Source organism: Pelodiscus sinensis, chromosome 8 (assembly GCF_052426305.1).
Source record: "Pelodiscus sinensis isolate ZL-2025 chromosome 8, ASM5242630v1, whole genome shotgun sequence".
Taxonomy (NCBI): Eukaryota; Metazoa; Chordata; order Testudines; family Trionychidae; genus Pelodiscus; species Pelodiscus sinensis.
Window position 1 is genome coordinate 21,023,983 of NC_143059.1, and position 21,998 is coordinate 21,045,980.

Genomic DNA, 21,998 nt, shown 5'->3' on the forward strand with positions numbered 1-21,998 from the left:
TAACAGAGGTAGCGACTTTTCATTAATTGATTTAATTGAAAGAAGTAGCAGCATAACCAAGAGAGGTGGAGTTATCTGCTTTTCATTCCTGGCAGAGTAATCTGTGTGGCCCATGAGCAGCTCTTGGTTTATAGACATAAGAATGTGCCTTGAATCCTCCTGAGAAATTTGGATGCAGCTCCCTTGGAAGTATCCTGCAATCCTCTCCTGAAAGTTTCTAGTACTGGCAACCTTATCTCTAACTCTGGGGTGGGATGTTTTCCCACACCATTCCATGAAGACTTTAGCAGGCACCACCACAGTAAATGAGCTAGCAGAACATGGGCCAGTGCACCTTAGGATACAAATAGTGCCTTTGTTACCCTGAGGAATGAGAGATCATCTAAAACCATAATAGACTAGAGAAAATACCGTCAAAAACGAGCCACAGATATCCACATTCGCAGATGTGGATACTCATGGATATAAAGTGGATATCCATGGATTTTCAGGGCTCTACATGTAGCATTGGTGCTCAGTACCCTTAACTTGCACTCATACACATGGAAAAAGGGGCCTAGTTTTTACTGTTTCATGCAACCAAACAATTCCCTCCTCATACCCACTGTTCCCTGCACCCATCCTTGACCATACACAGCATGGCTCGGACTTTAAAGTGTTGTACACAGGTTGTACACAGGTAGTCCAAGGATGAAGTAGCAAGAAGCAGTCTTGTTTAAAAATCTGGAGGAGAAAGGGAAGTAAGCTCTGAAACCTAACTTGTGCTGTCTATGATCATTACACAGCAATACATTTTGCAATACACACAGAATGCCTGACCAAAACAAAGACAAGAAAGAAGAGGACATGAAATGTTCATCAAGATCCTGCGAAACAATGCCACATTGGAGACAGGGCCAGCAGGGTGAACATTGCCAGCAGCCTGGAGAAGGAAAGAGCAAACAGAAGAAAGGTCCAGGTTCCAGCGGGAAAAAGAGAGGATCTAATGCGCCAGGATATAATGGGGGCTTTTCTAGAAGCCAACACAAATGCTGCAGATTTTTGTTGACCTACAGGTTCAATAAGTAGAGGCTCACCTCCCTTTGCAGTCAATGGAGAACTCCATCCAATCAATTCTCTATATCCCTCAAGGTTTCACTTGGCTCCAGGAACCTCATCCTTATCCCAACCAATCTGCATCAGGGGACCATAGGAAAACCACAACTTGTGAGAGTCACATGTGTAGCCAAAATGGACAGAAATGGACATGAATATTCTGTCTCCTTGTTAAGTTCTGTTCTGTTAATTTATTTTAGAAGAAGCTTTTATTGAATGCCTTTTTAAATTGTACCTTTTATTGCATAACAAAATCAGTGCAAAAACTAATCTACTTTCTGGTAAATAATTAATCTTTAATACTCCATAACATATTCTAGAGGAAGCAGAGCACTGCTGACATTTCCCACTTCCTGTTATTGTAGAGATCAATAAATCACATAGGGTCAGTGGCAAATACAGTGTGATAATTCTAAATTCCCAGAAAGCACCATAATTACCAGACAGTGTTATGTTCATAAAAGTACACCAAGCACCACACATTTCCTAACAGTCCCCAATACTTCAGGGACAGGAAAAGTACAATCCACACAATGAATTGCTGTGGCTAACTGTTAAAAGTGCTCTCTCTACGCCTCCAGCTGCATAGCTCCACCCTGAGCTATTGGAATAGCCCTTGTACAGATGCTCCATCTCTACCTGGGTAGCAATTTTTTCCCATTTATTTCATAGATATTATGCAGGACACAACAGGCAGCTATAATCACTTTTTTTCTTCTCACTGAGATCCAATCTTGTGAGTAAACACTGACAGCATCCCCTCAACCTAAAGCACGATTAGCTGTCATTCTGGCTCTGCTGAGCTGGTAGCTGAATCTTTTCTTGGTACTGCCAAGGCGATTGGTATATGGTTTCATTAGCCACGGAAGTAATAGGTAGACTGGGTCCTCCAGGACCAGTACTAGCATTTAACATCACCACTGTAATCTGTTGATTGTGAAACAACCTCTCTGCTTAGTGATGTGTCATGAACTCTCTCTGACTAGCCAACACCCATGAAGAATCCCTAATGAGCCACAAGCACTTGTATAACCACAGAAAAGTAGCCTTTTCTGTTAATGTCTTCTGTGGCAAAAAGTGGTCTGTTGTCTGCCCACCGTAGTTCAGGAGCCCCGTTGCTGCAAATCCATTACCTATGTCACATACCTTACTGAGTATCATAGCACTGTGTAGCAGTACACAATTAATGGCCCTGCACACTTGCATGACAAAGACCACCCACTGCAGATTTTTCAGCTCCAAAATGATTACCCACTGACCAGCACCAATTAGAAGATGCAAGTTTTCAATATGTGATTGTCAGCTGTCAGTGCATCTCTTATTCTGATACCCCTACATTACTGATGGGAAGAGCTTGGCATCCCGATGCGGGAACATGACCTTTTGCATCCAAATGTTATGCAACTACTGCTCATCATCCCAAACATGCATAGCAATTTAATCTCACCAGTCAGAACTTTCTCAGGCCCAGAAGTGGTGTTCTGTTTTTTACACTTCCCCTGGATACCATAAATAGCAGAAAAGATAGTTACCTCTTCTGTAAATAGTGTTCTTTGGGATGTGTTGCTCATGTCATAGAATCACAGAATCATAGAACACTAGAACGGGAAGTCATCAAGTTTAGTTCCCTGCCCTCACAGCAGGACCAAGCACTGTCTAGATCATACGCGATAGATGTCTATCTAACATGTTCTTAATATCTGCAGTTATGGAGATTCCACAACCTTAGGCAATTTATTCCAGTGTTTGACCACCCTGACAGTTAGGAAGTTTTTGCAATTTAAGCCGGTTGCTTCTTGTCCTATCATCAGAAGCCAAGAAGAACCATTTTTACTCCCTCTTCCTTGTAACACCCCTTTAGATACTTGAAAACTGCTGTCATGGCCCCTCCCAGTTGCCTCTTTTCCAAACTAAACAAGCCCAATTCTTTCAGTCTTCTCTCATAGGTCATGTTCTCTAGACCTTTAATCATTGTTGTTGCTCTTCTCTGGACCTTCTCCAATTTCTCTACATCTTTCTTGAAATGTGGACACAATACTGGACACAATACTCCAGTTGAGGTCTAATCAGCACAGAGTAGAACAGAAGAATGACTTCTTGTGTCTTAATCATAAAACTCCTGTTAATACATCCCAGAATTATGTTTGCTTTTTTTGCAATAGTGTCACACTGTTGACTCATATTTAGCTTGTGGTCCACTATGACCCCCAGATCCCTTTCTGCAATATTCCTTCCTAGACAGTTACTTTCCATTCTGTATGTGTGAGACAGATTGTTCCTTCCAAAGTAGAGTACTTTGATTCTGTCCTTATTAAACTTCACCCTCTTTACCTCTGACCATTTGTCCAAATCATTTTGAATGATGATCCTATCTTCCAAAGCACTTGCAACCCTTCCCATCTCGGTATCTTCTGCAAACTTAATAAGTGTAGTCTCTATGTTCAAAAACAGACCTCCGCAAAACCCCACTTGTTATGCTCTTCCAGCATGACTGTGACCTCTCTAAGATAACTACTGTCTGGGTACGTCTACACTACAGCGCTAGTTCGAACTAACTTAGTTCGAATTAGTTAATTCGAACTAAGCTAATTCGAACTAACGCGTCTAGAACTAAAAACTAGTTCGAATTAGCGTTTTGCTAATTCGAACTAGCAAGTCCACATTGAGTGGACCCTGAACAGGGCTTAAGGATGGCCGGAAGCAGTGCCGGCAGGGCATCAGAGGAGAACTTAGAGCGTGGAGATGCTGTCTCAGGCTAGCCGAGGGCTGCGCTTAAAGGGTCCCGACCCCCACCCCGGACAGACAGTTCTCAGGGGTGCCCCGCTTGCAAAGCAGTCCTGGCTTGGATTGCCCGGAGTACCCACACTGGGCACATCACACCACTCGGCCATCAGCCCGGCTGCACTTGCCGCAGGCTGCCATCTGGGGAGAGGGGACAATCGGGGGGCTGCAGGAGAGCTTCCACCCCCAGAAGCCCGCAGAGCCAGCCCAGTCCTCCCCATCGGGGGCTCGTACCCCATTCCTCCCTAACCTCCTTCCACTTACCCTTCCCTAGCCCCCCTTCTTATTGATGTACAAAATAAAGATAACGTTTCTTCCAACATTGACTCTGTCTTTATTGAACAAAACTGGGGGAGACTGGGAAAAGGAGGTGGGAGAGGGGAAGAGAAAGGCTGGGAGAGGGGAGGGCAACTAACATGATCAGGGGTTGGGAACAGGTCCCAGATGAAGAGAGGCTACAGAGACTGGGACTGTTCAGCTTAGAAAAGAGGAGATGGAGCGGGGACAGGATAGAGGTCTCTAAAAGCACGGGTTGGGTGGAGAGGGTGCATTCATAAAAGTTCTTCATGAGTTCCCATAAAGAAGGACTAGAGGACACCAAAGGAAAGGAATGGGTAGCAGGCTTCAAACTAGTAAGAGAAAGTTGTTCTTGACAAAGCAAATAGGTAACCTGTGGAACTCCTTGCTGCAGGAGGCTGTGAAGGCTACAACTAGAACAGAGTTTAAAGGGAAGTGAGATCAAGTCATGGAGGTTGGGTCCATGGAGTAGTCTTAGCCAGGGGGTAGGAGTGGTGTCCCTGCCCAAAGTTTGTGGAAGGCTGGAGAGGGATGGCACGAGACAAATGGCTTGGTCACTGTCTTCGGTCCATCCCCTCCAGGGTCCCTAGGGTTGGCCGCTGTTGGCGGACAGGCTACTGGGCTACATGGACCTTTGGTCTGACCCAGGACGGCCATTGTAAGCTCAGGGCTCAGGGTCGGGGATCTCAGTGGACCTCCTTGATTTTCATGCACACCTGCTCCTGGGTGGCCAGGCTGGCAGCTCTCCTGCCCAAGCCGGCCACTTTCCTGTGCCTAGTGCGGAGATCGTGGACGAGGTCCACGATCTCCGCACTAGCCCAGGAAGGTGCCCGCCTCTTGCGGTCCAGGGCAAGCTCCCGGGAGCCGCCAGCCTGGTCCTGGGAAGAGGGGGTGGGCTGGGGGACATCGGGTGGGTGGCTCTGTGCCGTGCCAGGTGCAGGGTCTGCTGGCTGGGTGCTGGCAGGCTTGCACCTGGCATGGGCACCGTAGCCAGCCCGTGCCCCTTTAAGGGCTCCGGGGCCGGGAGGGGGGCATAGAGTTTCCCAGAGTGGCCACCAGGGAAAGCTGGGGAGGGCTAGCCTCCCACTAGTTCGAATTAAGGGGCTACACACCCCTTAATTCGAACTAGTAAGTTCGAACTAGGCTTAATCCTCGTAAAATGAGGTTTTCCTAGATCGAACTAAGCGCTCCGCTAGTTCGATTCAAATTCAAACTAGCGGAGCGCTAGTGTAGCGGCTATGAATGTTAGTTTGAACTAACGTCCGTTAGTTCGAACTAACATTGTAGTGTAGACATACCCTCTGAGAACAGTTATCCAGCCAGTTATACACCTACCTAAGGGTATGTCTACACTAGCCACCCTAGTTCGAACTAGGGTGGCTAATGTAGTCATTTGAACTTGCAAATGTAGCCCGGGATTAAAATATCCCAGGCTTTATTTGCATGTTCCTAGGCGCCCCCATTTTTAAATGCCTGGTAGTTCAAATTCTGTGCTAATGAGGAGTAACGATAGTCTGAATTGGGAGCTTTAGTTCGAACTACCTAGCCAGTGCCACGTGTAGCCGCAGGCATGGAGTTTGAACTACCAGGCATTTAAAAATGGCGGCGCCCGGGAACATGCAAATAAAGCCCGGGATATTTTTATCCCGGGTTTCATTTGCAAGTTCAAATGACTACATTAGCTACCCTAGTTCAAATTAGGGTGGCTAGTGTAGACATACCCTTATAGTAGCCCCATCTAGGTTGTATTTTACTAGTTTATTTATTAGTACGTTATGCAAGACCTATGTCCAGTCAACATAGGTGTGTGTGCAATGCACTGGTGCTGGAAGTTTTTCCCTAAGCAGTACCCATAGATGCCGGGGTCACCAGCACCATCTGGAATGGTGCGCACATGCCACGTTATATAGGACACTCCTCGGGATAGCAAGTCTGATGTTAGGAGCAGCTACTTAGGCTCATGGGTTACCAGATTCATGCCAGTGCTGGTGGAACCAAGCCAGTGCATTGTTGCCTTATCCCTCTTAACCTTGTACAAGACCTTGCTGATGAGCACAAACAGTGGGAAAGCATAGAGAAGACCCTCAGACCACTGAAAGAAGAATGCATCCAGTAGGGAGCCCTGCTCAAGGCCCAACTGGGAGCAGAATCTGCTGCATTTTTCATTCTCTTTCATCAACAAGAGGTCCACTTGGAGAGAACCCCGCTTGCAGAAGAGGGAGGTGATCACCTTGGGGTAAAGAGCTGACTCATGGTGAAAGGAGAACTCTCTGCTGAGATGGTCTGCAATCGTGTTCCACACCTCAGGAAAGTGACGCACCTCTAAAACAATGTTATGTAGAATGCAGAACTCCCAGAACCTCATTGCTTCCTTACAGAGCTCCAGGGATCACGTCCTCCTTTACCTTAATGTCCCTCCAGGCTCGGAGGTTAGGATGGAGTCTGAAGGAGGAACAGATGGGGAAGATCTTGGGAGTCCAGTATGCCATCCCCAGGCACACCCTTGGCCTATGGCTTAGACTGGCTAGTCCACTGTTAGCCAGACTGAGGACGGTGGCCTGGCTTCCTCCTGGAGGTCTTTGGGTGAGTGTGAGCTGTTTCCTGCTAGGGATAGTGCCTTTCGATTGAGAGACGTGGGGCTTAAACTTCTCTCTCTCAGTCCCAGGGATGTACAAAACCAAAATTTTCAATGTTATATGGGAACCTTTAAGACCATGCATCTTAGTGTCCATTTATTCTGCAAACAGGGCACCGTGTCAAAGGGCAGGTCCTGGATCGAGTTCTGTACCTTCAGAGACAAGTCCAAAAGGAGGAGCCATGCTGCCCACTGTGTGGAGATGGCAGATGCCATGGAGTGAGCTGCCAAGTCTGCCATATCCGAAGCTTCCTGCAGTGCCACCAGGGCCACTGTAGACATTTCCTCCACCGGGCCTCAATTCCCTGAGTGGTCCATCTGGCAGGGATGGCCGATGCCTTGTAACAGGTGAACAATGTCTGGTGGTCTTATGTTCTTATGTTCTTATGTATGTTCTTATGTTCTTATGTGGTTCGTAACTCTCTGTTGAAAGCTGGCCAAAGAAAAAGTTTCCTGCCAAACAAGTCCAGTCATTTAAAGTCTTTATTCTTGGGGGTGAGGACAGGCTGTCCCTGTCACTCCCTGTGATTTACCAATTCCACCATGAGAGAGTTGAGAGGTAGGTGGGTTTAAAGATAATCATGGTCTCCCATGGGGGCAAAATACTTTCTTTCTGCTCTCTTGGCTATAGGCAGGATAGAGGAAGGGGTTTGCCACAGGGTCTTGGCAATATTGGTGATGGCCTCATTTAGAAGTAAGGCCATCCTGGTGGGGCCCACCTGCCCCAGGACTCCAAACAGTGACTCCAAGTTCTCTTGCACCTCTTCAGCCTGGAAACCCAAGCCATTAGCCATCTTCCTTAAGAGGTCCTGGTAGGCTTTCATGTCATCTGGGGACACCACTAGGGAAGAAGCCAGTATCACCTCATTCTGCAATGAGGAGGAGGAGGCTGAAGCTGGTTGGCCTTCCTCTCAACGGGAGGTCAGTTGCCTGCCCTGACCCCCAAATGCTAAGAGGCCGGTGTCACAACCTTCCCAGACGCTCATGAGGCGTTGGAGGCACTGAGGAGGCTTGCAATTTGCTGGCGAGTGAGCAGGTAAGCTGAGGTTGAACCAGGACAACCCAGAGAGTCCATGGGCACTATTGAGTCTGCCACAGCAATTGAGACAATGAAATATTCTGTGATGGCACTGGCAACCAAACGCAACAATGCCAAAAACTGCATGGACATAGAGCTGGGTGTCATCTGCATATTGATGGCACCATCCTCCAGAACTCCTTATGATCTCTTCCAGCGATGTAGATGTTAAACAGCAGAAGGGACAAGATGGAACCTTGTGGGACCCTGTAGCACAATTGCGACGGAATCGAATATCAGCCCCCTAGCTCCACCTTCTGAAAACATCCTGACAGATAAGACAGGAACCACTGCAGAACAGTGCCTCCAATACTCAACTCCATCAAGCGTTCCAGAAGGTTACCATGGTTGATAGTGTCAAAAGCTGCTGAGAGGTCCAAGAGAAGCAACAGGGATGCACTCCCCGTGTCTGTCTCCTGGTGTAGATCGTCTACCAGGGCGACCAAGGAGGTTTCAGTTCCAAAACCAGGCCTAAAGCCAGACTGAAATAGATCTAAATAATCCATTTCTTCCAAGAAAGCTTGGAGTTGCAATGCCACCGCCCCCTCGAGTACCTTGCCCAAGAAGGGAATATTAGCAACTCGGTGATAGTAATTCAATCCATGTGGGTCCAGGGAAGGCTTCTTAAGTAGCAGTTTTATCACTGCCTCTTTCAAGGTGGCGGGAACCATCCCAAATCTAAAAGATGCATTAATAATCCCCTGGACTCAGTCAGTCATCCCTTCCCGGCTAGATTTAATAAGCCATGAAGGGCAGGGGTCAAGCGAGCACGTGGTGGTTCGCACTCCTCCTAGCACCTTGTCCACATCCTCAGTCTGCAATAACTAAAACTGTTCCATAGAAAAACGATGGGGAGGTGCGCTCAACACATTCTGTGCCCCACTTACATAGCAGCCAGAGTCCAAATCAGACTGAATGCGAGCGATCTTATCTGAAAAGTGCTTTGTGAACAGATCACAGTGAGGAGCCAAGAGCTCCTCCATTTCATCATGAGTGCCAGACTGTAACAAGCCCCGCACTCCTCAAAACAGTTCTGCTGGACAGCATTTTGCAGATGCGATATGGGTAGAAAAGTAGCTTTTCCTCACTGTCAGCACTGCCACACTGTAAGTTCACAATTCAGCTCTAACCCGTAATTGATCGGATTCAGCTCTAGTTCTCCTACAGTGGCATTCTAGCCATCACACAGACCATTCCACCACCATCAACTCCCCAGAAAACCAGGGAGCAAACCTGGCTTGACTAGCCCAAAAAGGGCTCTTAGGAACAATCATGTCAACTGCCCTGGCTACCTTGGTATTCCATGTATCGACTAGGGCATCGACAGGACCATTTGCCATAACAACTGAATAATCCCTCAAGGACCTCAGGAAGCTCTCCAGAGCCATCAGCCTCCGAGGGTGGATCATCTTAATTGGTCCCCCACTTCTGCAGAGGGTACGGTCAGCAGATAGTCTAAACTTGACCAGGTGGTGATCAGTCCATGATAAAGGGAGTCACATCCCTTATTTCTTGGCATAGTCCTAGGATGGTCATGGTATCTGTAAAATCTCAGGCCAGACCAGACAGGACAGCCTTGGTGTGACTATTAAAGTCCCCCAAGACCAAAAGCCTCAGGGTCCTCAATGTCATGTCTGAGACCACCTCAGCCAGCTCAATCACAGCCTCTGCCGTACAGCAGGGTGGATGGTATACAAGTAGAACATCCAACCTATCCTGGACACCCAACTTCTGGTACAAACACTCAAATCTAACACTTTGTTGGACCAAGATCCTAGCCAGTGAGATGATATCTTAATAGACAATCACCACCCCACCTCCGTGACCACTGAGCCACAGCTGGTGCTGTACTGAGATCCCAGCCGAGCACAGTTGGGAAAGGTGAACACCTCCCTCCACTCGCAGCCAGATCTCAGTGATAAAAGCCAGGTTGACCCCTTCATCCAGGATTAAATCATGGATAATAGTTGTCTTGTGGGATACCGACCTGACATTCAGCAGCAGCGCCCTCAGGGCTGATGGCCAGGTGTTAAGGTTCCCAGTTTTATTGAGGTTAAGAACAGGCCCGGAACAAGGAATAGAACACAACTCTCTAATCCTTGTTCTTCTTGGCTGGCCAGTCTGGATCTTACTGCCATATCTTCCTCTACCTGTCACAACTGCCACAATGCCATCTGAACCCTCCCCCTTAGCCACCCCATCTGTGCCAAAACACAATGAAAAAAGAGAACAAACACAACCCTTCCTTGACCTTCAGTGTGGGCAGGTAAGGGGAACTTCCTCTCATCAAGAACCCTCCCCTGTCCTTCCTGCTCTCACCAGGGACTGAATAAGACACCCAGAACCAACAAGTGTGCTGCACACACAAACACACACTCAAAAATTATACTATATCACACAAAGCCATCACCACCACAATACACACCCTTGCCCTCAGTCTGCCTTGAAGGGCTCCCCCAAAGGGCAGTTCCCTTTGGGGAGTCCCTTTGGGGTGGCCCACTGCCAGTGGCAGCCCCTGGCTTTAATCCCACTCCTGGTAATGGCTGCAGGCAACACCTGCAGCTGAAAGTTCTTAGTCCTAACAGAGCAGGCCTCTTACTTAGGAAATAGTGCAGCAACAGCAGGACAAGATCTTTCCATCACGGTGGGGCTGAGAGAGATGTTAGTCCTTGTTTCCAGCCCTCACCCCTCCTTCCTAGTATAGAAATGGCCTTAGAGTTGCCACTTGTTGCATTTCTATGCTAAAAGTCTAAAGCATCTTTCTCTCCTAACGTGCCCTGATGCCACATGCTTTGGAAGTCACCGGTGTAGCAGAGCTGTAGTCCGACTAGTACAGGTCTTTCTCTTCACACAGGCTCTTGTTTCCTACATCCATGACCTCATTCGGCAAACCCTCCTCCCCCATCCTCTCATATGTCTTTACTTTTCCCACTTCGTTTTTTACCTTTCTTACAAGACAGTATATCCCCTCTAAGCAGTTAGAATAAGGGGAAAGCAGTAGGGTTTGACAGGTTGGAGTTGAAAGTAGGGAAAGCGTGCCTGTTTCCTGTTTCCTAACTCTTGGGCTTCCAGAAATATTCCCTTTATCTTTCCATCCATGGTGCTGCCCTTCCCTCCACTCACTCGCAGGGAATCATTGTCCCTCCCTTGGGAAGGGCAGGTACTCATATTCCTTCCCTATATCCTAGTCAGAAGAAAAATGGGATAAGGTTGGCAGTTTGAGGGAAGCACCTGGCTACGTTGGTGAAAATTGTATCAGAATCTTGACTGCAAGAAAGGATCGCCATTCATAACAGTCATTCGTAACCCTTGCCAAGGGTTTTCAGATATGATGTAGAGTAGAATACCTGTGTGTGGAGTTTGCTGCTTGTTCTTCATGTACAGACTCTATATTCTCTTCACACCTTGAAGATGGATGTAAAATCATTATTGACTTTCTGCCAGCTGCACACTTTATCTTTTCAGTAACAAAATGCTTAATTTGAACTGCTACATACAATACTTTAAACATTCACTTCTTAAGCCTTAACAGTAGTCAGTTTATAACATAGTTTTTGTATTTACAAAACCCAATTTTTGTGTAGAATTCTCCATTTGCTCTCATTTGTCTTACTAGAAATCCTGTGAAAAAATAAAATGAAGCTTCTACTGTAAAATTTGTAGAAAATAAAGGAGACATTCTTCTTTTTAATTGCTAATAGCCCACTTTACTCAAAGTATTATAAACAGTAATTAACATGCATTTTTCCTTCAAGACCTATTAATTAAATTTACAATACTAAAGCAATCGGCCTTTGTAATGCTACTTTTTAAAAAACCTCAATACAAGTTAAATTGTTGAAGAGAAAAATAACCTTAAGCATTATGATCAAATCTCAATAGAAGTAAGTATACCTAAAGCAAAAAGTAGCATAATTATAAGGAGAAAATGACTGAGAAACACATTAAACACCCACTTGTTGACCAGATATTCCAAATGACGTTATGTGTAGATTAACTTTGCAATGCTCAGTAGGAATAAGATCCTCCGGAAGTAGGAATAAGATCCTCCGGAAAAGGGCGCTTTTTCCGGAGGATCGGGGCCAGTGTAGACGCTCTTTTCCGGCTTTTCTAAAAGCCGGAAAAAAGCGGCGGACATTTTTATTTAAATGCCGCGGGGGATATTTAAATCCCCCGCAGATTTCCCTATTAGGATCTCTGAAATTAACATTCCCCTTTCGGAAAAGGGGCCAATGTAGACGAGCCCATAGGGTGTGTCTAGACTACATGGCTCCGTCGACAGAGCCATGTAGATGAGTTTACTAGACATAGCAAAATGAAGCGGCGATCTAAATAATCGCACTTCATTTATATCAAAATGGCCGCCACACTGTGCCGATGATCAGCTGATCCAGCAGAGAGGAGCAGTCTAGATGCACCTCGGTCGACAAGAGAAGCCTTTGTCGTCCGCTCCGGTAAACCTCGTTTCACGAGGCATACCGGCGCGGTCGACAAAGGCTTCCCTTGTTGACTGCAGTGCATCTAGACTGCCACGCTGTGCCAGATCAGCTGATCGTCGACACAGCGCAGCGGCCATTTTTATGTAAATGAAGCACAATTATTTAAATTGCCGCTTCATTTTGCTATATCTAGTAAACTCATCTACATGACTCTGTCGACGGAGCCATGTAGTGTAGACACACCCATATACATGGATGCTTGTAGGAGCTGATGTGTTATAAGCCCTCCTATTCCCCGCTCTTAAGTCACACAAAAAAACCACAATTTACACACATGAAAGTCAGTCGTGAGGAAAAAATTCTTGCTCTAAGTTGTTTTGATGTACATCCAAGTTTTTTGGAATGGATCTTGGACTTATAAGTGAGGACGGCCTGTAGCTAAGAACACTTAACATATTCTTTTCAGAGCCAGGAAATTATATATATAACTATATAACTATTATAATATATATAACAATTCTGGCCCCTCTTTTCCCCTTGTCTCTTCATCCTCTGCTCATACTCACACTGCACTGGATAGGCCTGGATTACTTGAAGTTTGCTGGTAGAACAATCTATTCATTATGTGGGATGCAACCTCTGATTCAGCTGATTTATTAAATATTGACAAAAGCTGCTTGGCTTTGGAAAGAACATGTTAAATGATAAACATGGACCCCGTATGGCAATTCGATAGTCAGATTGTAATATGCTCCTCTCCCTGCCATTCTTCTGCTGTTATCTTTATCAACAGGTGACAGGCTGCTGATGAAATTATTTGAAAGGACAGTCTCTCTAGCTATTTATACTTCTTGCATTGACCTACTTTTTCAGGATGGGGGAGGAGTTAGTGAATGCATCTATTGAAGATGCTCTGTCTCCCCACCTTGTGTGCCTTTTAAAAGGAGACAAAATTGTTCAGCTCCTCAGTGATGAGGTGACTACAGTACTGCTAACTTTTGCAAGTATGTTGATGTGACCTTTGTTTGGTCATAAGTATGCCTCCCCCCCCTGCTGCCCCGGCTGGGATTCTGCCTAGCGAATGGCAGACAAGGAAGAGAGGCCATGCATACTGAGTAATACATTGCGATTGCAGAAATGGTTCCAGTGGCAAGCCTCTCCAGAGAGCTCCTGTTGCCTGTGAAGCGTTGCCTCCGCCATTCTCCTAGGGTGTAATACTGGTGCTGCACTGGCCCTTAGGGCCACTCTCCAGCTAACCAGTGTGACAGAGAGAAATCCTCTTGCCAGAAGTCCCTATCTACAGATGGGGGAGGGGTGGGAATCAGTTGGAAAAGTTGGGATAGGAGTTGGGATTGTAGAGGGGAAAAATCAGGGGCACTTTCAGAGGGAGGAAAGAGAGAAGGGGGCACACAAGGTGGGGAGACAGAGAGAAAGGATGTTCCTTGATAGAGGTGGAATGGCCCCTACTAATTTGCCAAGTAAAGACACCAGAATGAAGCAAAATGCCACCAAGGGTCCTCACAGGAGACTAACGTAAGTGAGGGCCTGGAATTGCTTAAGAGAGGAGCAATTACTAGGCAGGAGAGGTTGTGTGGCTTGGCTGGGGCCTATCTGGACCACTTAAGAAAGCCACACTATCTAAGGTCCCTGCAGACTGGTTTCTAGTGTACATATGTTAGAAGAGTTGGTGTCATGTGGGCATGTGTCTTTGTATATAATTTGGCTGACCCAACTCTGGACTGTGTAAATAAACAGTGTTTCCACCTTGCTTTGAATGGAAGCTCCACACTAGCCTTGATTTCTCCCTTCCAAGCTCAGCTTGTCACAAGTCCAGAGAACGAGAGAGGAAGGTTCTACCACCTTTGAACTTCTCGTGGTCTGTGGGCCAGTCCGAGCTGCTCTTGCTTTTACCTGGGTCCCTGTGGCACCACTCTGACAACCAAGAATAGTCTGAACATATAGCCAGCCGCCCCGGGCCATGGCTCTTTTCATCTGCATCAAGGGACTGTGAGGGATGCAGCACAGACACACCAGCTGAATGCTGCCTGGCTATTCCTCCCTTTGTTGAGCAAATTCCCTGCATGTTGGTTCCACTGGGTTTGCTCTGGGGTGATCCAGAGAACTACAGAGCACTGAACCTTACTGCAGCACCACATGATTGTCTGAAGTGATAAATAAAAACAGAATTATCAGACACTGAGAAGAACATTATATGAGGTGGACTGTTAATGATGGGGGCAGTATAGAAGTATACAAAATAGTGAGTAGACATTTGGATGTTTCTATTTACTCAGCTCATAGAAACAAGGGAGTAATGATATTAAAAGGAATCAAATTTAAAACTGATCATAGGAAATTTTAAAAATAAAGTACCCGATGAATTTGTGAAATGCAGTGCCACAAGCTATTGCTTGAGGCTAAGAACCTCGCAGGATTTTAAAAAGGATTGGTGCATTGCACTATATGGATTGTGAAAAGACCTACTGTTATGCTATACAGGATTACTTTTTAAAGAGCAGGGAGAAGTCCATTAGCGGTGGGCTATTCCATTAATGATCTTCATTGGAATCACAGAGTACTAGATGCTCGAGACAGGAGAGTACATCAGACAGACAGATCTGATCTCATATGGCAATTCCTATGAATGTTTTCTAGAGAATGTGGGATTTAGTGGATGTATTGTGAGTTGCTCCTTCTTTGTCTCAGATAGGAAACCTTTCTGAGCACATGGAAAGCTGCATCTATTTTGGAACTATGACCTTTAAGACATGCATAAAAACAATAACTTTTCATGCACCAGATGCACATATGACACACCAGGAGCCAGACCACTTGGATGCCTGGCTTATCTGGAGAAAGGTCCCTAAGAAAAAAGTAAAATTTATATCAAGGTCCTGTGCATTGTATTATTCTACAGCATCTGCGCCTTGGCAATAGAATTGTGCTTCAGAATGTAAGGTCAAAACTGGATGACCAAAGTTAGGTAGCTAGATCCCCATTTAGACTGCTAAATAAAAGAGACTTCATTTTCAGAAGTGCACAGTATGAACAGTTTGTAGTGACGTCAATAGGAGCTGTGTGTTTTCAGCACCCCTGATACTTTTATTTCAGTGGCTAACTAAGGATAACAACTAACTTTAGCACCCTTGTTTGACAATTTGAGCCCAAACAGGGCTTTTCAAACATTTTTCTAGCCCCCAGCATTTATAAACCTATTAAAATAAGGAGAAAGCCAAATTCAGTGTGAAAACATGGTTCTGTTCCTGATGTGCAGCTAGCAAACTTCTCACATGCCCCACAGGATGAGGGATATCCCATTTCTCAGAGGACTTTGGACCAAGGATCTGCAATTACACTCTCTGCCAACTACTGCTGGGCTACGTCTACACTGGCATGAATTTCCAGAACTGCTTAAAACGGAATACTATTGGCAGGCTGCTTTTCCGGAAAATCCCTTTTTCTGGAAAAGCGTCTGTGGCCAATGTAGATGCGCTTTTCCGGAAAAGAGCCCCAATTGCCATTTTCGCGATCGGGGTTTTTTTCCGGAAAAGACTACTGGGCTGTCTACACTGGCCCTTTTCCAGAACAGTGTTCCGGAATAAGGACTTATGCTGGAGCAGGAGCAGAATAGTTTTTCCGGAATAGCGGTTGATTTTGTACAGTAGAGCATCGTTGCTTTTCCGGAAATTCAAGGGCCAGTGTAGACAGCTCGCAGCTTATTCCGGAAAAGTGGCTGATTTTCCGGAATAAGTGGCCCAGTGTAGACACAGCCCTGCAATGACTTCTAGGCATATACTCTGCCCCTCCTTTTCCCTACTGGCAGTGCTAGCACTATAAGGGCCCTCTGCAATGCTTCCCCTCCTGTCCTTAGAGTGACAAACTTAAAAAACAACAAAAGGTCCAGTAGCGTGACAGGAAGCCTGGCAGAGAAAGCCCTGCACCACTGGCCCTAGCAATACAACCAAGGGAAAGGCAGGGATGAGCACAGATCTGGCAGGAGAAACTCCAGTGAGGCTGAGGAAGAGAAAGGAACCAACGAGGGACTGAGGTTGGGAAGGAGAGGGAAAAGTATTAAAAATGTGATGTCTTACTATGCACCTCATTTGTAAAATCCCATATTTTGTCCTTCATTTTAGATCCCACCGCCCACAATACAGCATTAAAGGCGGAGCTGTATAGTGGCAAAGCTAATGAAAAATAATAAAATCATTTTCTGTTTTTTTATGTATTTAATTTCATGCTGGTTACTGTAGCACTCCAAAACCAGGGACAAAATTAATAGATGAAGCAAAGTAGGAGAAGTATATAGGAGGTTAAAAGGTGTTTGGAATCCCCAGAGAAATATTCCATCCATTTTCCATTTGCAGTTTGACAGAACGTTTGGATTGCTCATACTGAACTACAACCTAGACTGCTTTCAGAGTACATAATTTTCCCTGCAATACTTTAGCAAACAGTTCACAATCAACTTAGGCTTTTTATTCCTAGCATTTCAGCAATGTGAAATGTAATTTATACGGAAACTAATCTTAAAACATCTCCCTTTTGACAAGCACTGGCCAAAATTCAGCTGAGCAGTCTTCTAAAATATAATCCAGTGTGTGAAATTTTGGAGATAAAACACCTATGAAACACAGACACAATCATGATATGTAATTTTCAGAGCCAAAGAGAGCTGTACTGATGTCAATAAATAATGTAGAATAGTCACATCTGAAATTAAAGCATGTTTCTCTAGTCTAAAGGAAACCAGAAGTATATTCCATTTTTAAATTGTTAGTGGCATCCCAGTGTTTGTAACTTTACAATGTTTTCTACTGTTCTGCTATCTGTTCATCTTAAGATAAAAAGGCAAAACATATTTATTTAAAATCAAGTAGGCAAAAGTCCTGGTAAAAAGTTGTACTGCTTTAATTGCAGAGGGAAACTGCATTTGGGTACTGATCCTGTCTAAATAATATAGTATTTTGCTCAAAATATTCTTAAAGATTTTTTTTCTGCCAGTGCTGACAGTAAGAATAGAATATGTGCTCTTAGGAAAATGACACATTAGCTTGTCATGATCATCAATAAAAAGAATTAGCAACATTTTCTCATTAGATGTACAATACAATCATATGTTCAAACACATTTAGATATATATAAAGCAGAAAGCAGCAACAAAGATATTCTTTCATGATGCTACTCCATTGCTCATGGTTAACTATACCTAAATATTGCTGTTACATCATATTCAGCATATTTTCAATAAAATAGTAAAACCACAGAGTGCATCATAAAATGTTACAGAAAGCTTTTTTATTTTTGAAATAGCATCGGAAAATATTCTCTGCACCGTTTAACACATCATTCTTATTTAATGGTAAAGGTATGTATTTAAAGTATTCACTTACTCTGCTAAAGCTGTACTGTTGAAGGAATGATCCTGAATGCTGAAACAGAAACAAGAAAACATCAGATACTCAATAAATCAGTCTCTCTAAAAGCTTTTCAGTTGCTGGAACACAAACACAAACATGGCATTGCAAGGCAAATCTCTGTGTTAGCTCTACATACACATACCGTACGCTGGGCTGCTCTGCACATGCTCATAATCAAAGAACCATAGGGATTAGCCCTGCAACTCTCACAACCACAAAGCCTATCCAGCAGTGCTTTCAATATATGAACACAGGAAGCCAGGAGATTCTCAAAAATGGGTGACACACCTTTGCAGTTACAACTATATTGTTAAATAACAACTGGAGCTTCTAGCACATAGAGCCAAGTGTTTGGCATTCAGATTCTTTAAACATTTGAGTATTCACAATTTACTTGATATGTGCTATGCTGTATTTACTACTTGAAATAGAGATGATCAATTAAGGTTCTCATGAGACTTTTCTTCAGTTGTCTCTCACAGATTATGCTGATAGCACAAACTCCAAGGGAAGCTGTGAAAAAAAATTAATTTGAATTGGAAGGAAGGGCTGCTAAACTAGCAAAGAATTTTTAAATGAGCAGCAAAGAAATTGCTTCTGTAAAATCCAAAATAATCCTGTAGTACAGTGTTGGCAAATCTAGCTTTATAAATCTATAAAGGGTCAAATAAGGATACAGTCAAATATGCTGATACTGAGATTGTCCGGAGTTCCCTGTCTACTTGCAAATGAAGAATCTAGTAAATAGACTGCTAGATCATCTGACAATAGAAGAAAATATTCCTGCTGCTACATGTTTTCCCAAAGAATGGAGTATTCTGAGCATTCTTGATGTGTGTGACAATGGCACTGCATAAACTACAGCAAGAAACCAAGCAGAGATTCGGAGGCGGGGCATCCTATCCACTGAAGCAGCCTGTGCTAGAATGGTGTAAGAGCAGAGTTCAAGCATCCTTAGCGTGAATCTAAAGTCACACCACGACAAGGCAGCTAGAATACCCCTCCCCTCAGACAACATTGACATTGTCTCTTATTCTTGTCTCTCCTGAGCTCACTCACACTATGCATACTGTTCTGTAGATTCAAACTTGAAGAAGGAACCATTGTGATCATCTCATCTGACATTTGGCATGTCACAGGCAACAGAATCTCACCCACCCACTCCTGTCATAGGCTTTGTCTAGATTGCAGGCTTCTTTCAGAAGAAGCTTTTCTGGAAGAGATCTTTCGGAAAAAATTCCTCTGAAAGAGAGCGTCTACACCGCAAAAGTGCATCGAAAAAGTGAAAGAGAGTGTCCAGACTGAATGGACTATATCCCACATTTCAACTGTGATTACTATCGATGGAGCGGCCGCCAGGACACTTACATTTTTTCCTCTTTCCTCTTCTTTCAAAAGAACTCTCTCTTCCTCATCCACACATGCCTTTTTCCAAAAGAGCTCTTGTTGGAAAAACCCCTCTGTTCTTTTGATTTTTTTTAAGAATGTGATTGCAGCATGGACGTAAGTGAAGTTTTTCCAAAAAAACTCTGCAGTGTAGACATACCCATAAATGCCTGACCTCTAGCTGAGTTACTGAAGTCCTCAAATAATGCTCTAAAGACTTCAAATGACAGAAAATCAACCATTTACACCAGCTCAAAGTAGTAGTGACCCATGCCTCAGTGCCGGAGGAAGGCAAATTAAACCTAGGGTCCCTTCTAATCTGACCTGGGTGAAAATTCCTTCCTGACCTTATACAAAGTGATTAATTAGACTTTGAGGGTAGAGGTGAGACCCAGCAGCCAGACACCTGGAAAGGAATCCTCTTCATAAACTCAGAGCTTCACTGTCTAGTGTCCCATCTCGGGCTACTGGGGAGATATCTGCTACCAGCAGTTGCAGATAGTCCATGTGACATTACAGGCAATCTCATCACACCATCCCCTCTCCATACTTCCCAGATGCAGCTTTGAAACCAGTTAGGCTTTGTGAACCCACTGCTCCCCATAGGAGGCTATTCCAGGACATCACCCTTTGACCGGTGGTTGCGCAGGTGATGTCGCAGAGGTTACGTCCACACTAGCTCGATAGTTCGAGCTAGGTAGGGTAATTAAGCAAGCGGAGTTGCAAATGAAGCCTGGGATTTAAATATCCCGGGCTTCATTTGCATGTTCCCGGGCGCTGTCATTTTTAAATCCCCCTTAGTCCGAACTCCGTGCCCGCAGCACGGAGTAGGTAGTTCGAATTAAAGATCCTAATTCGAACTACTGTTACTGACCAATCTGATTAGCTTCTATGATGAGGTAACTGGCTCTGTGGACAAGGGAAAGTCCACAGTGGATGTGATATATCTTGACTTTAGCAAGGCTTTTGATACGGTCTCCCACAATATTCTTGCCAGCAAGTTAAGGAAATGTGGATTGGAGAAATGGACTGTAAGATGGATAGAAAGCTGGTTAGAAGGCTGGGCCCAGTGGGTAGTGATCAACGGCTCAATGTCAGGATGGCGGTCGGTTTCTAGAGGAGTGCCTCAAGGTTTGGTTCTAGGACCGGTTTTGTTCAATATCTTTATTAATGAGTTGGATGAGGGGATGGATTGCACCCTCAGCAAGTTTGCAGATGACACTAAGCTAGGGGGAGAGATAGGGTCCAGAGTGACTTAGACAAATTGGAGGATTGGGCCACAAGAAATCTGATGAGGTTCAACAAGGACAAGCACAGAGTCCTGCACTTGGGACAGAAGAATCCCAAGCATTGTCACAGGCTGGGGACCAACCAGCTAAGTAGTAGTTCTGCAGAAAAGGACCTGGGGGTTATAGTGGATGAGAAGCTGGATATGAGTCAACAGTGTGCCCTTGTAGCCAAGAAGGCTAATGGCATATTAGGTTGCATTCAGAGGAGCATTGCCAGCATATCCAAAGATGTCATTATTCCCCTTTATTCCGCTCTGGTGAGGCCATATCTGGAGTATTATGTCCATTTCTGGGCCCCCCACTACAAAAAGAATGTGGATGCATTGGAGAGGGTCCAGCGGAGGGCAACCAAAATGATTAGGGGGCTACAGAAGTGAAGAGTGAGGGGGGATTTGATAGCAGCCTTCAACTTCCTGAAGGGAGGTTCCAAAGATGATGGAGAAAGGCTGTTCTAGTAGTACAAGATGGCAGAACAAGGAGCAATGGTCTCAAGGTGTGGTGGAAGAGGTCCAGGTTGGATATTAGGAAGAACTATTTCACTAGGGCTATGTGTACATTGGCATCCCTTTCCGGAAAAGGGATGCTAATGAGACACTTCGGAATTGCAAATCCGCGGGGGATTTAAATATCCCCCGCAGCATTTTCATTTCCATGGCTGCTGCTTTTTTCCGGGTTGGGGTTTTTGCCGGAGAAAAGCGCCAGTGTAGACGCCATTTTCCGGAAAATAAGCCCTTTTCCGGAAGATCCCTTATTCCTACTTGAAAGTAGGAATAGCAAAAATTTATAGCAAAAAAAAGTTTATAGCAAAAATTCTTGTCATAAGTACCTAAGTGCATGACCTCACACACATCATTAAATGTAATTCCAATTTTCATGATCATCTTGACTATATCATACTAGCTATAACATTGTATCATCTGAAAATGTTATTAGTGCACATTCACACCAAGATCATTAATGAAAATGTTAAATAAGACCTGTCCCAAGATGGAGACCTGAGGAACTCCATTAGCCTGACAGTTCACTTTTTTTAGTATGACCCTTTGTAGTCTCCCATTCAACCAGTTCCTTATCCACCTTTCAATTTTCATACTAATCCCCATTTTCTTTCATTTAACTCATCATATCCCATGTGGAACTGTATCAAATATCTTATTGACATCCAGATAACTTCGATCTACTGCGCAGCTGCAGGAATGTGGACTCTGCACCCAGAAGTTCCATAGCTATTACATGTCACCCCAAATCGGCATTATGATGCAATCCAACCAATCAATGCTCATTTTTTAGTTCCAGAACCTGTACTCCATCATCTGTAGCTGTTCCATGCACTCAACCAATAACCTTGAATTGGTCACTACATCCCACAGCAATCTGGACTCCAAGAAATCAGCATGTTCCCTGGTGATTCTGTTCTTCCTACTGCACTGCAAATAATGGAGGATTATGCATTCTGTGTTTGCAACTTTTTCCACAGTAGGGCAAAGATGTTCAGGCTAGATGTTTCTAGTACTGATGGCAGATAGCAAGGGGGTTCCTAGGATTTTTTTAAAAGGCATGAAAATTATGTAATAGAAC

General features: G+C 44.6%; 1 protein-coding gene across 5 annotated transcripts in view; it reads right to left on the reverse strand.

The window, feature by feature from the left end:
* Positions 1 to 21,601, reverse strand: part of FAM13C (family with sequence similarity 13 member C) — a 189,389-nt gene extending 167,788 nt beyond the window's left edge. For 3 of the 5 annotated variants that reach the window (XM_075934855.2, XM_075934854.2, XM_075934852.2), the window contains exons 1-3: positions 21,498 to 21,601; positions 17,719 to 17,757; positions 11,234 to 11,290 (exon numbers count right to left, since the gene is read on the reverse strand). In XM_075934855.2, coding sequence (XP_075790970.2) covers positions 11,234 to 11,290; positions 17,719 to 17,757; positions 21,498 to 21,523 — 122 coding nt within the window. In that variant the 5' untranslated portion in view covers positions 21,524 to 21,601. The remainder of the gene's footprint in view (positions 1 to 11,233; positions 11,291 to 17,718; positions 17,758 to 21,497) is intronic. The other 2 variants (XM_089780070.1, XM_075934853.2) reach the window with 1 other exon arrangement.
* Positions 21,602 to 21,998: the final 397 nt, after the last annotated feature.